Genomic DNA, 14,178 nt, shown 5'->3' with positions numbered 1-14,178 from the left:
CCAGTGGGAAAACATCACTATCAACTATAACAAGGTCAATGAGATTAGGACTAATATAAACCAATGAGGAACTGGAACATTTTGGAAGACAAGCTTTCAAGTTGTTAGAGCCATCTGCTGCCTAACTGGAAAATACCATCAGAAAAGGATAACTGCAGCAGTTATCCTTTAAACACAGCTTTCAGTTCTCACATATTATTCTTGCTTCATTCTTAATTCTAGAAAATAACACTATGTGATTGAATAATTTTCTATAAGCAAATTATTTAAAAAAAAGAGTTTAAAAAGAGTACAGAATATGAAACTACTACAGCACTGATTTAACTTTTTACCTTCATATAAGTATTATTAATTCTTAGAATCCCAAAGCTTGGTGCAACCATTAAGTAAGTAGCTTACAAAAGGCATAATCTAATACAGGATAGCAAAGATGGACTAGTGTCAATAATAAACATAAAATTATAGCCTTCAGTTTAAAAATACTGAACTATAACTTGATGAATACATAAAATTCTTAAGACAGCAGACATCTATAATATGAATCCTAATTTATTCAGAAAGTTCAACCAGTAACAATCACTGAGGAGACAACCATTAGTAAGACTTTAAATCTGTGAAGCAACAGAAAGGCACAATAGCAATGGTGCATAGAAAGACAGAGAAAAGGCAATAGAAGGTGAGAAATGGAAGCATAGCATATGGTTAGAAAAATCTCAGTTAACCTAGTGTGCACTGACAGAAGAAATTACAGTGTAGATGAAATCATGAAATGCTTTAGGGCACTACTATGCTATCCCCACATTCCATATAAAAATAACAGAATGCTAAACTTGATAGGCACAGAGGTTTTTAAGCTGTACAATAAGAATAAATTGTACATCTATTGTCTTGTGGTTAGACTAGTTATAGAATGGACTATGGTGTAAAAATTAAAATTTATAATTAATTCTGGATCAATGTATCAAGAACCACTCAGGACTACTTTGGATGCAATTATAGTATCTACACTAGAATCAATATGACCAATAACTTTGCAAAAAAATAAAATATATGTCACATGAATACAATTTAAGTCTACATCTTTAAAATTTGGGTAAGCTAGCATCCCATATCACATAAGAATAAATCAATTGCTCTTGCTTGAAACAAAAATTAAAATTAAATCAATTACTAGTCTTGGAAATTGTGTTATTTATTTCGTGATGATAAAATTTACAAATCCTTGAGTATATCCGAATGATGCCTTAAGTTTTTTTGGGGGCATCCTAAATCTGCAGTGAATAAATATGAACTTCATATTTAAATTCTATTCAAAATTTTAAACATTTAACAATCAAAACAAAGTTCTGTAATGTGAGTTAAACAGCAGCATATACTGCTGCAGTTATCCTTACGTATATTTACACTGGGCATACAAGTAAGCTGCCTTATACATCCAAGTAGATGAAGTACTTTAATTATACAACTTTAAATAAAAATATACATAGGGGCATTAATTATCATTCTATGTAAATATCTTCTGTTGGATAAACCATCTCGATAAACTTCTGATAAAAGCGACGAAACGCTCTTCTGAAATGAAAGAAAACAGATGTTATCCAACTACAATTCAAATTTTGAAATGTTTTTATAAGCTTACTAATAAATAATCCTAAATTAAAATACTACTTAGAATATATCACTAAATCCATCGCAATGACAATTATAACAACTGGATAATATTTGATTCTTGTCCTGATGAGAATCAAACCTAATCTGATCAGACAAGACTCAAAAACTTCTTCAAATGAAGGTGAGTTAGTCAATCTCATATGGAGGGAGCAGGGTCCTTCACCCCACCCTCTAGAAACAATGGTTTTTCATCCCACATATGGGCAAACTGGCCAAAGACCATATTCATAATTAACAGACAAAAATACCAGGCCCTCTGACAATGAGTCCTTGAATTCCACAGATGCAGAGATGCTACATAATAATAACATTTATCCCTTGAAGTTAACTGTGTCTGTTATTAAAACAAAAAAAAAAACTATGGCTATTATATATTCATTCCAAACAAGAAGGGAGAAATGTCAAAGGATCATTATTACACTTAAGTATTATTTAATTTTAGAATTCATTATGTTATTTAACCCAAAAGTCAAAATATATTGCCTGCTAAAAATTAATAAAAACACTGAGATGATCACATTAGTTGGAAGTTTATTTTCATTTGGTTAGATTATAATAAATTTAGTTTAATCCTTTATCCAAGTGTAAGAAAACAAAGTTTGCATCTGAAGTATCTTCAGGACTGAGACAACTCGTAGTAAAAGTGAACCAAGCTCTCATCACTCCTTGTCTCAGTATCTCCCATAATGCATAGCAATATACATCTCCCTGCAGACATGTATATTGCTATGCATTAAGGGAAGGGCCACTACCCAGAAATGGTGATACTAAGGTAGAAGCAATGGACAGGTCATATTTACTTATACGAGTTATTAAATATATACACGTTTACACAAGAATAATATTTAATTTGCCAAATATTTCGGTTTGAATATTACAGACCATCTTCAGTGGCTACATAGGAATAGTTTTAAAAAAACAAGGTGGAATACGAACAATTGATCATTCACACATAGAATGAGCTGTGAGATGTCATATCGCTAAGTATTAAAAGAGTAAACATTTTTAAAGTCATAATTAAAGATATTAATTCAGAAATAAATAACATTAGACTAATATAGGAAATTTACATAAAAAAAATTTAAAAAAATAATAATGTGTTATCCTGATAGTCGATAAAGCAATGTTTTTCAATTTATTTAAGAAATCAGAAGAGAAACCTAAAATACACAAGACAGATATTCCTCTTCGCCCTATAGTGGATTGTATTGATTCTCCTACTTATCGCATAGCCAAATATCTATCTAAATTATTGAAATCACACATTGACAACTCACACTCTTTTTTTGAAAAACTCTTCTGATTTCTTAAATAAATCGAAAAACATCACTTTACAACCTACAGATCTTATGGTTAGTTTTGATATAGAATCTTTATATACGAAATGTACCTCTCAAAGAGACACTTTAGAATTACTTGCTGACATCTTCCCACAAGATATTATAAAGTTATCTGATTTTGTAATGCACTCTGGATACTTCTTATGTCAAAACAAATTTTACAAGGAAGGAACATCTCCATGGGAAGTCCACTCTCTCCTGCTCTTGCCAACTTTTATTTGGAACATCTAGAAGAAGTCCTGTTCTCATCTATATTCCCTCAGCCATCCTTTTGGGTTAGATATATAGATGACATCTTTACTGTGTGGTCTCACGACAGAGACTCCTTACCTTCCTTTTAAGCAGTATCAATTCCTTACATCCTTGTATAAAGTTTACCATGGAAATTGAAAAAGACAACAAGTTATCCTTTTTAGACATCCTTCTCATCCATTCACCTTCTGGTATTCTTACAACAGCAGTTTACAGAAAACCAACTTTCACAGGTCGTTATATTCTCAAAGAATCTGCTCATCATCCTTGTCAAAAAACAGGAATTAAAATGTTTAATTCAACGAGCCAAAACTAATTGTTCAACTTCTCATTTATTACAGAAAGAACTTTCGGCTATCAAACATCACATGAAACTAAATGGCTTCTCCGAAAAGAGTACACAACATCTTTTCGATTCTTACAATCCAACACAGAACAGATTCAATACGTCGAGTTCCAATTCCTTACATTTCCGGGATTTCAGAACCAATTTCAGGAATTCTAAAGAAATATGATTTAACAGCCACTTATACACCTATTAACAAATTATCCACCCATTTTCCTTCATCTAAAGATAAATGCTTAACTATGTCTCTACCTGGTGTGTATCAAGTTCCGTGTGATTGTAATCTTTCCTACTTTGGACAAACTGGACGATCTATAGAAAAAAGAATTCAAGAGCATCAATCATCCATTCAACACAACAAATCCGAGAAATCTGGATTAGCTCAGCACGAAATAGAAACAAGCCACAACATCCTTTGGTCCAAGACTCTCCTCCTACACAGATGTCGCTACAAATTTGAACGTTTATTTAAAGAAAGTGTGGAGGCCTTACTTCAAAGTCCTAACTTGAATCGTAATGACTGTATATCTATATCAAAAATTTGAGAAAGTTTAATCAGGATAACACATTAATTTTATTTATTTATTTATGTAAATTTCCTATATTAGTCTAATGTTATTTAAGATTATTACATGAATTTCTGAATTAAAATCTTTAATTATGACTTTAAAAATGTTTACTCTTCTAATACTTAGCGATATGACATCACGTGGCTCGTTCTATGTGTGAATGATCAATTGTTTGTATTCTACCTTGTTTTTTTAAAGCTATTCCTATGTAGCCACTGAAGATGGTCTGTAATATTCAGACCAAAATATTTGGCAAATTAAATATTATTCTTGTGTAAACGTGTATATATTTAATAATCATTATGTCACAAGTATCGTTAAAGAATAAAAAAATACTTATACAAGTTGCCAAAAGGTGTACCACATTATTTTTAATAAGGTGGTACTATTAATTTTTCTTGTTTAAATCTCAAAATAGTGAGCAACAGATAATTCAAATATTTGCTATAACAAAGTAACATAATACTATAACATTGCTATAATAACATAATACTGTAAACAGATGCATTTCTTTTAACTTAATCTAGATAGACAAACAGCTTCAAAAATTTCATGACAACGTATACTAAAATAATAATTATTATTTATATTATAAATATAATATAAATACCTGCCAATATTTATATTATATTTAATATTTTAGTATACGTTGTCATTTCCTGAAAAATTTAAAGTCATGTGTAACCAATGTATAAGTTCATCTACAAGAAAGACAAATAGCTATATCACTTGCAATTTACATGAATTACAGAAAGCAAAAAAGGAACAGGAGATGCTAGAGAACATTAAAATGCTTAAAGAGGAGGATGATTCTTCCTAATGCCTACAATCCAAACAAAAGTCCAATTGTGAATTGATGATTTTTTTTTTGTTTCATTTGAACACTTTATTGTGCTTTTGTTATACAATGCTAGATTTAAACTTTTGCTGCCTTACTGACAACCAGTTAGTGTTACTCAAACAATAACACATAACTATTATCTTGTTTATTGTATAGTTATCATTTTTATTTAAAAAACAACAAATACATTTATAAACATAGGTTTCTGTGGTTAAGCAATTCTGTAGGTATTTTTCGTTATTGAGACCACATATTAACATGAAGAGTTTATTAAAAATAAACAAATTAAAAAACCCGACAAGTTTCATGCATCGTAAGACTTACATCATCAGGGGTAATGGTACATAAAAGTTTTACACAAGAAAAGCTTATTGACAATTAATTACACATATTAGATATTTCTAATAACTTCAGCTATTAAATAATTGAGAAACCAGAATACAAATCATATATTTGTTACTGTATGTGTGCTGAAACATTGCTAGTTGTTGTCACATTCTGTGGTTCCCATGTGTAATATCCTAGATTCGTGGCAGTTAAATTTTTGATGAAGGCAGACCACACTTGATGTAAAATCAAGCCTTGATTTTTATTGCACTGTGTAGGGATCCTAAGCATTTGTGCAGCTTCTTTAAATTTTCTTGTGAAACAATTATTATCAACATATGTGACTGGTTTGTCTGTTGCCAGAGTACTTGATGGCCAGTAGTTGCTGTGTGGAATGCTAAACCTGATTTTTGCTCCCTTCTTTTTTCGATGGCTTTTACATGCTCAGCCATGAGGATCTCTCCCGACCTTCCCATCTGGCCTACATAACAAATGCCAAAAAGAGCAATGAATCTCATAGAAGCCTGGTTTTTTCATGGGGTGATGTGGCAGTTTTGATGGATGTAAGAATCTTGATATTTTTTGTAAAGGTAGAAATGCAACTTTTATGTTATACTAGCAGAGCATCATAGCCACTTTGTCCATGACATTTTTGATGTATGGCAGCATGATTGCATTCTTGATCTTGTTTAAGTAAGGGAGTTGCAGGGGCAGCATTAAGAATTTTTTTGATTATCTTAGGTTCGAAACCATTAAGTGTGATGTTTTGTACCAGGAAGTGTAATTCTTCATTTCTTTTAATTGGTGTGCTAGATATATTGTATGCCCTATCTCACAAAGTTTTAATTATGCCTATTTTTTGCAATGGATGGTGGTGTGAAGCAGCATTTAAAAATCTTCCCGTTGTGGTTGGTTTTCTGAATACGTAGAAGGATAATCTTTTTTTCCTATTCATTTACTTCAACAAGAATATCTAGGAAAGGTAATTTTTTATGCTCTTCTAGCTCAATAGTGAATTTTATATTGGGAAGAAAGTTGCTTACATAATCCTTAAAAGCAATCAGCTCATCCACCATTCACAGCCAAATAATGAAAATATCATCAATGTAACACAGCCAAACTTTTGATCTTTTTTGATAGGTTTTTAATGCATTTGTTTCGAAATTTTCCATAAATAGGTTGGCTAGAGCTGGAGAAAGGGAGAGAACCACCCCCATGGCTTTTGTTGTGTAAAACTTTTATGTACCATTATCCCTGATGATGTAAGTCTTACAACGCACAAAACTTGTCAGGTTTTTTAATTTGATTATTTTTAATAAACTCTTTATATTAATATGTGGTCTCAATACCAAAAATTACATACAGAACAAATACATTTAATTACTTGATAATTCTAAGTCTACAGAAAAAAGAAGCAAGATCATTACATATCTAACGGGTCACTCATTCATTACAGCAATTTTGTGATGTAAAATCATATATTTTAAAAACAAATCTGTAATTTATTATTATTACGTGACACCTCCAGGGAGCCCAAGAACTCATCGTGGAAGGGTACACTACACTATTTCACTAATACATCTCATCCTCTCCACTATTAATTAATTCTAAAACTACGACACTGCTACCATGAATGGCATCTATTGCCCATCATCACCAACAACAGTATTTTTTGTCAGTACATGGTGGTAGCATACCCCATGTAATAATATACATACTACAATATTTTGAAATTATCAAGTAAATCTAACTATTACTGAAACCAGATTTCATGTTGCTCCCTTATCTCCAACCAGAGACAAGTTCAATGATTAATATGAAATGTTGAATTTTAAAATATAAATCTGGTTGTGTATTTTTAGAAGAATATTTATGACAAAATATTTGGAATCACACCTGACTGAGCCAATAATATGTGATAAGAGGATGGTGTTGATAATAGCATAAATTTTTCTCCTGTGTATTTATACTTCATTATCAATACCATCCTCTTATCGCATGTTACTGAATCAATCAAGTGTGGCTCCAAATGTTGTCATACCTATCTTCTAAAAATATGCAACCAGATAAGTCTTTTAAATTACCCTTTCAGAATAAGTTAAGCAGTTTATATTAGTCATTTAACTTAACGTCTCACTGAAGACATGCAGTAGCTCCACTATCTAATAAGATTTGCTATTTTTTGTTATCACTGAAAAGTCATTTTTAAAAATGCAGGTCATGGATTTTAATTAAAGTAATATTTTGCAAATAATTTTAGAGAGAATTAGGAATAAAATAGAAAAAGAAATGAATGAGGAACAGTTTGGATTCAGAACCAACAGAGGAACTAAAGAGGCTATAACTTGTCTAAGAATTATTGGGGAGAAAACACTAAACCATGGTGGAAAGTTGTTTTTGGGATTACTAGATTTTGAAAAGGCATTTGATACAGTGAAACATGAAAGGCTTTTTGACATTCTAGAAAATACTGATATTGAGATTTATACTGGTCACAAATAGCGTCAGTGTGTGTAAATGGAGAGGAAACAGGAGAATTCCCGGTGGAGAGAGGAGTCAGACAAGGATGCAAGTTATCACCATTATTGTTTAACTTTTATAGTGAACAATTGTTTAGAGAGGCACTTGAGGATGTAGAAGAAGGAATAAAAATAAACGGAAGAATCATTAATAACTTAAGATATGCAGATGATGTAGTAGTGATGGCAGAAAGTGAAAATGGGTTACAACAAATTATTCAGAGAATTGAAAACTCTTGTAAAGAGTATGGACTAAGAATTAACACAAAAAAGACCAAGATAATGATAATGGGTAGAAAAATAGGAGATAATGTAAAAATAAGATGTGGAGGAAAGATTTTAGAAGTTGAAAGATTTCAATATTTAGGTAGTTGGATCTCAGAGAAAGGAACTTCAGAGTTGGACATTAGAAATAGAACAGGCAAAGCTAAATCGGCATTTATGGAAATGAAGAGAATTTTAATAAACAAGAACACTAAAATAGGCGTTAGAATTGGAATAGTTAAAGCAACAGTTTGGAGTATTGCAAGTTATGGAAGTGAGTCATGGACACTAAGAAAGAGAGATATGGAAAGAATTAATGCATTGGAAATGTGGTGTTATAGAAAGATGGAAAAGATTAGCTATACAGAAAGAATATCAAATCAAGAAGTTTTAAGACGAGTTGGGATGGAAAGAACACTGTTAAAGAATATTATGCAAAGAAAGACTAGATTTGCAGGACATCTTCTGAGAGGTTCTTCGGGACACCTGACAAGAAGATTAGCTATACAGAAAGAATATCAAATCAAGAAGTTTTAAGACGAGTTGGGATGGAAAGAACACTGTTAAAGAATATTATGCAAAGAAAGACTAGATTTGCAGGACATCTTCTGAGAGGTTCTTCGGGACACCTGACAAGAACTATATTACAAGGGAAAGTTGAGGGGAAGAGAAGACGTGGAAGGCCAACTAGAGAGTGGTTTAATGACATTGTGGAATGCACTGGTTTAAGAATGATGGAAGCGACAGACAGAGAGAAATGGAGAAGAGCTGCTCATCTGCTGCAACCCTCTTGCTAGAGGATGCTACCGGACGACGACGACAAATATTTAGCTAGCAGACTGCCCACAATTTGTTAGGTCCTAAAAATGAAAAAGAAATCATTCTTTTTCACATCTGTTAGTTTCTTGGGAAATAACCCCCCCCTCCCCCCAATCTCAAATTCTATAAGCATATCTAAACCAAATTTTTTGAATTAAAAAAAAATTTTTGAGAGGGGGCATCTCAGTATGAATTACACATTGGGTAACCTGCGATCTAAGTACTTACTCAACTAAACATTAAGTATATTTCTTTAGAATAAGATTTTTTTAATAGGCTAAGCAGCTAGTCTATCCAACATTCAATCTAGAAGTAGTGGTCTGAATCTCACTGTAGTATGTATATTACCTATGTTGTGAATACCTTTAGGGTACAGACGATTTTCATTTTCCAATGCAAAACAATTCCTATGCTTATTGGAAACAGATGCATTTCCTTTAAGCATTCTTCACTAAAGCTGTCTCTCTCTTTACATCATGAAATTTATGGAAACACCTACCGTGTTAGAGTAAAACTATAGTTTAATATAAACCAAAATAAACGCTCGGTTTCGACCTTCACATTAAGGTCATCATCTGGAGTATACATATGGATACAAAGAAACAAGCTGCACTACAATCCACATAGTATGCCAAAGTTACTGACCAACAGTTACAACTATTGGCCTGATCGCTGGTGAAAAAAAAAAAAAAAAAAACCTTACTACATCAAAGCTAGAGTCCTGTTATTACTATCTATTAGGTTACAAAATTAATTAAGCTGGAGAGCAACATGTTCACAAAAAAATAAAAAATAAAATCAAATTACTTATATAGGTATACATATAAATTACAACAAACTGGTATGGATAGTGGTCAATGAAAGTTGAAAAATTGCTTACAGTCCTGAAGTCAGGGTTTGCTAGAAAACTAAGTGGATGTGTGCCATCCAAATTCTTGGGATTTCTATGCCACCAGTATTGTTAAGATTAGGGTGGTTAATCAAAATTTCACAGGCTTCTTTAAATTTCCGTTCATACCAAGTTTTTGTATGATGTAATGAGCAGGTACTTTTCCAATCAATTTTGTGTAGGGTGTTAAGAGCATGATCTGAGAGGCCTGCTTCACCAAAATTGTTAAATTTCCATAAATTTCATGATGTATTCTGATCACTGTGTAACCATGAAGAAAGGACTCTCTCCATCTCTCTCTTTAATTACAGCCCTATCATTCCCAGTCCAACAGCTTTCTGCAGAGTCAAGAATTATTAGGGAGTGTTTATGAAACTCATCCCAAATGCGAGAGTAGTATTTTATAAGTAAATAAATTTGAAATCTGAACAGTGTTAATAGCTGTTAAGAGATAAAGTAATGCCTAGAGTAAAAGGATGGAGGGAAAAAACATTCCTGGGATGATGAGAGGAAATTCTTTCTTGGCATGAAATGGCAAAATGGATCTGAGAAAGAAATCCAGAGATAGGTTAGAATTAAAAAGGTTGGTACAAAACTAGAGCTCTAAGAAAAATTAAGGGAGTTCAAAGTTTGCATCAATGACAGAATCATATTAAAAATGAAGATATTAGAAAGAAACTTGAAACAACATTCAAGGTGTGAGCTGAGATTATTCCGAGTATAAAACAGCATCAGGATAAAAAACTAAAGGAATAATATAATTCCTCAAGGGCTCACTTTTGTAAGTATGGAGTAGTGAATTCAAGGTACCTGGTGCTGGAACACGCTTTACTTTATGTAATATACATTTCTTCTTGCTCCTTCATGCTATTAGAGTATTCAAAGGCTAAGGGCAAATCTTTCCTGTTTTACTGTTTCTTTTCATCTCATGCAGTGGGAGTCTGCCTTCTCTCTCAGGTATTTGCCTTACTTAGTAGGCTGAAGTACTATCCCACCTAGTTAGTGTAGGATGAATTTAGACCAAAACTTCCATATTTGTGGAAATGGTCTCTGCACAACACTACCATTTTTTTTTGCAGTGACTTCCCTCCAAAATCTTAATGTAGTTGTGCATTATAATAAATCTCATGATGTATCAGCTGTCACAAAGAATAACCAGAGCAGTTTTCAGGGTTGAGGCAGAGGGTCTGTTTCAGAAGTATATTAGTTTCCAATACAAGTCAGCATTACTGTAAATGAGAAATACAGAAAGAATGAACCTTACAGGTGAACTGTGGATAGGCATACAGAACATGCAGGGGGGCTACAGATGTACTCTTGATATTGTTATAAAGAGATGGAGAGATATGGAATAGTCATCCTGGGAATTATAGAGACTAGACTGAATGGAGAAGGTCATTTCAGAAGACTACATTTATTCTAGAGGCAATTCAAAGCATCATAGGCTAACTAGTGCTGATAAAATATCAAACAAGAGCTCTTCTTGGTTATAATCCTGTTAATGACAGGATACTTTTAAGGCTTATCCTACCAATGTATTTATGTTTGTTTTGTTATGGTTGTTTATGCTTCCCACACAGATAGGCCAGATGAAGACAGTGAGGAATTCTATGAAAACCTACAGACTGTTTTGGATTGCCTACCAAGGAGAGATGTACTTTTCATCTTAGCGAACTTCCATGCAAAAGTGAGATGTATGACAAATCCAAGTGTGGCAGGTTTGGTCTGAGAGAATACAATATCCATGGTGAAAGACTGTTGGGATTTTCTCATGTTAACATTACCAATATCTGCTTCCAGAAGCACCAAGAAATCAGCAAGAACAGAGGACTTAAACCCAACCCTAGCAAGACAAAGATTATGTTTCTCAAAGGAAATATATAGAGAGAAGTATCTGCGAAACATGTACTTTAATGGTGAAATAATTGAGAAAGTCAGAAAATTTGTGTACTTGGGATCTGTCATTAATGTGAAGAATTGCTGTTCAGAAGAAGATCAAAATGACTAAAACAATTGTCAGAGACTTGTCTAAAATCTGGAAGGATGGACCTATCTCCACAGAAACAAAGCTGAACATTCTGGATGTAACTGTTTTTTTTTTTTTCTTTCAATAGTGACTTATGGATGTAAACTTTTCCTATTAAACTTGGAAACTAAAGAAGTCTAATAGGAAAAGGATAGCTGCTTTTGAAGTTTAATGTTACAGGAGACTGCTGACAATCTCATATACTGAAAGATAGACAGATGAATGGGTGATGAACAGATCGGTAGAACTTTAGATTACTTAAGGGTATTAACAGAAGAAAGCTGAAATACTTTGGACCAATTGAAAGAATGGAAGAAGGACCATTCAAAACAGTAATAGAAGTCCCTAGAAAAAGAGGAAGGGGTGGATCCTCAATGTGGATCCACCCATTCAATGCCATCTATCCTCAATGAGGAGAGAGGGCATGCCTGGAGTGACTGGTCTCAAAAGAGATGAAGGCTCCAGAAAAGCATACAACAAACACATGGTGAGGACTGGTGTGGCACATAATTGAGGAGCAGAGTGACTATACAGCATCTAATAATAGAAAATTCAATATATAGTTCACTCTCACTCAAAGGAAATTCAATATAGCACTATTTGCTATACAAAGATTAACTGCAATTAAATGTTGAACAGTCTCAATTTGATCGTATGTTTCTTTCTAAGTTATTGGTAGGTTCTGTTCTATACTAGAATATACACATAGACATGCACATACAATGATCAAATTCCTGATATATATCCTCAAGGGGTTTGTACAGGATATGATAGTACTACATTAAAAATTTACACCATTACCAACTTTCTACCTACAATTTTCCTAGAAATCAATCTATTATCTGTCAAGGCTTCAACATTGTCAGATCTCATATTTCTATCTTCTAAGGCACTTTTTACCATATCAATCCACCTATATCTTGGTCTTCCTATGGGTCTTTTTCCTGCCAACCTGCCAGAGAACACTTGTTTAGCTAATCTTTCCTCACCCATTCCTGAATGCTAACAATGTCAAATTCTTGACTAACATTCTTGTTTTTAATATGATATTGCCACTGATGCCATCTGTTCATGCCTTTAATCTTTTCACAGGACTCTCATATCTGCTGTCTCTAGTCTTTGGTCAAGTGCTTTAATTCGAAACCAGCTCTCAGATCCATAAGTTAAAATTGGTTTGAACACTGTCTTGTATACAGCTAATTTAGTGTTTAGGCTAATTTCTCTTTTATTCCATATAAATTTATTCAGATGACTTACTACCATACCAGCTTTGTTGATTCTGTTGTCTATTTCCATATTTAATTTACCATCCTCACTAAAAATCGTGCCAAAGTAGCTGAAATGTTTTACTTGTTCTATAGGTTCTCCATTCACCATGAAGTTGATATTTTCAGTGCTTCTACCTATTTTCATCGTTGTTGTCTTTTTAACGCTGACCTTCATATGATATCTATTACAACAGTTATTCAATTTAGTCAGGGAATCTTGCAAACTTGTAGCGGATTTATTTAGAAGTATAACATCGTCCACATAAAGCAAAGAGCTGACATCAACATCCCCAATTCTGATATCATGTTTAATACCACTTTCCTTCATAATGTGATCCACATAGATAATGAATAACAGAGAGGGTGATGTCCATCCTTGTCTCACACCAGATTTAACATTAAACCATCTTCCTGTACTTCCTTCAATTCTAACTGCTGACATACAACTCAAAAAAAGAAAGTATTGCTTGATATAATTCCTCATTAACACCATATAACTGTAGCGTATTGAATAGCTTCTCTCTTGGCACTTTGTCACATGCCTTTTCCAGATCGACAAAACTTAAATACAGATCCTTGTTATATTCCCATGATTTGGCCTGAATCCAGCATGTTCTTCACCAACTTTTCTTCAACAATTCTTCTCAACCGTTTCTCAAGTATACTTACATATATCTTGCCAGGAACACTCAGTAGGGAAACACCTCTGTAATTCTCACATTCAGTTTTATTTTCCTCTAATATGGGTACTATCAGAGCTCTACTCCAATCATCGGGAATTCGTCCCTCTGTCCACGCTTTCTGAACTATGCAGTGCAGCCACTGTAACACTTTTATACTGCCATACTTCAGCATTTCTGGTCGAATTCATTCTACTCCTGCTGCCTTTCCACATTTCAAGCCTTTGATGGCTTTTTCCTACTTCAAGTATGGATGTGTATTCCTGACTGTATGCCTGTTCAGTGTTTTTTACCACTGTGTTATCACTACTCGTTTAATTTGGCAATTTTTTGAAGTAATTACTCCATACCTCAAGGATATTTTTCT

At 33.1% G+C, this 14,178-nt stretch overlaps 1 protein-coding gene across 3 annotated transcripts in view; it reads right to left on the bottom strand.

The window, feature by feature from the left end:
* Nucleotides 1-1,163: 1,163 nt before the first annotated feature.
* LOC150093696 (JNK-interacting protein 1-like) overlaps nucleotides 1,164-14,178 on the bottom strand; it is a 308,320-nt gene continuing 295,305 nt past the window's right edge. For all 3 annotated transcript variants that reach the window (XM_090412576.1, XM_090412575.1, XM_090412577.1), the window contains one exon: nucleotides 1,164-1,572. In XM_090412576.1, coding sequence (XP_090268702.1) covers nucleotides 1,500-1,572 — 73 coding nt within the window. In that variant the 3' untranslated portion in view covers nucleotides 1,164-1,499. The remainder of the gene's footprint in view (nucleotides 1,573-14,178) is intronic.

Source organism: Typopeltis vanoorti, chromosome 23, assembly GCF_054136105.1.
Source record: "Typopeltis vanoorti isolate ZY-2024b chromosome 23, IOZ_Tvanoo_1.0, whole genome shotgun sequence".
Lineage (NCBI taxonomy): Eukaryota > Metazoa > Arthropoda > Arachnida > Uropygi > Thelyphonidae > Typopeltis > Typopeltis vanoorti.
The sequence above is the reverse complement of the archived record's forward strand: the minus strand, read 5'-3'. Positions and strand labels throughout refer to the sequence as shown.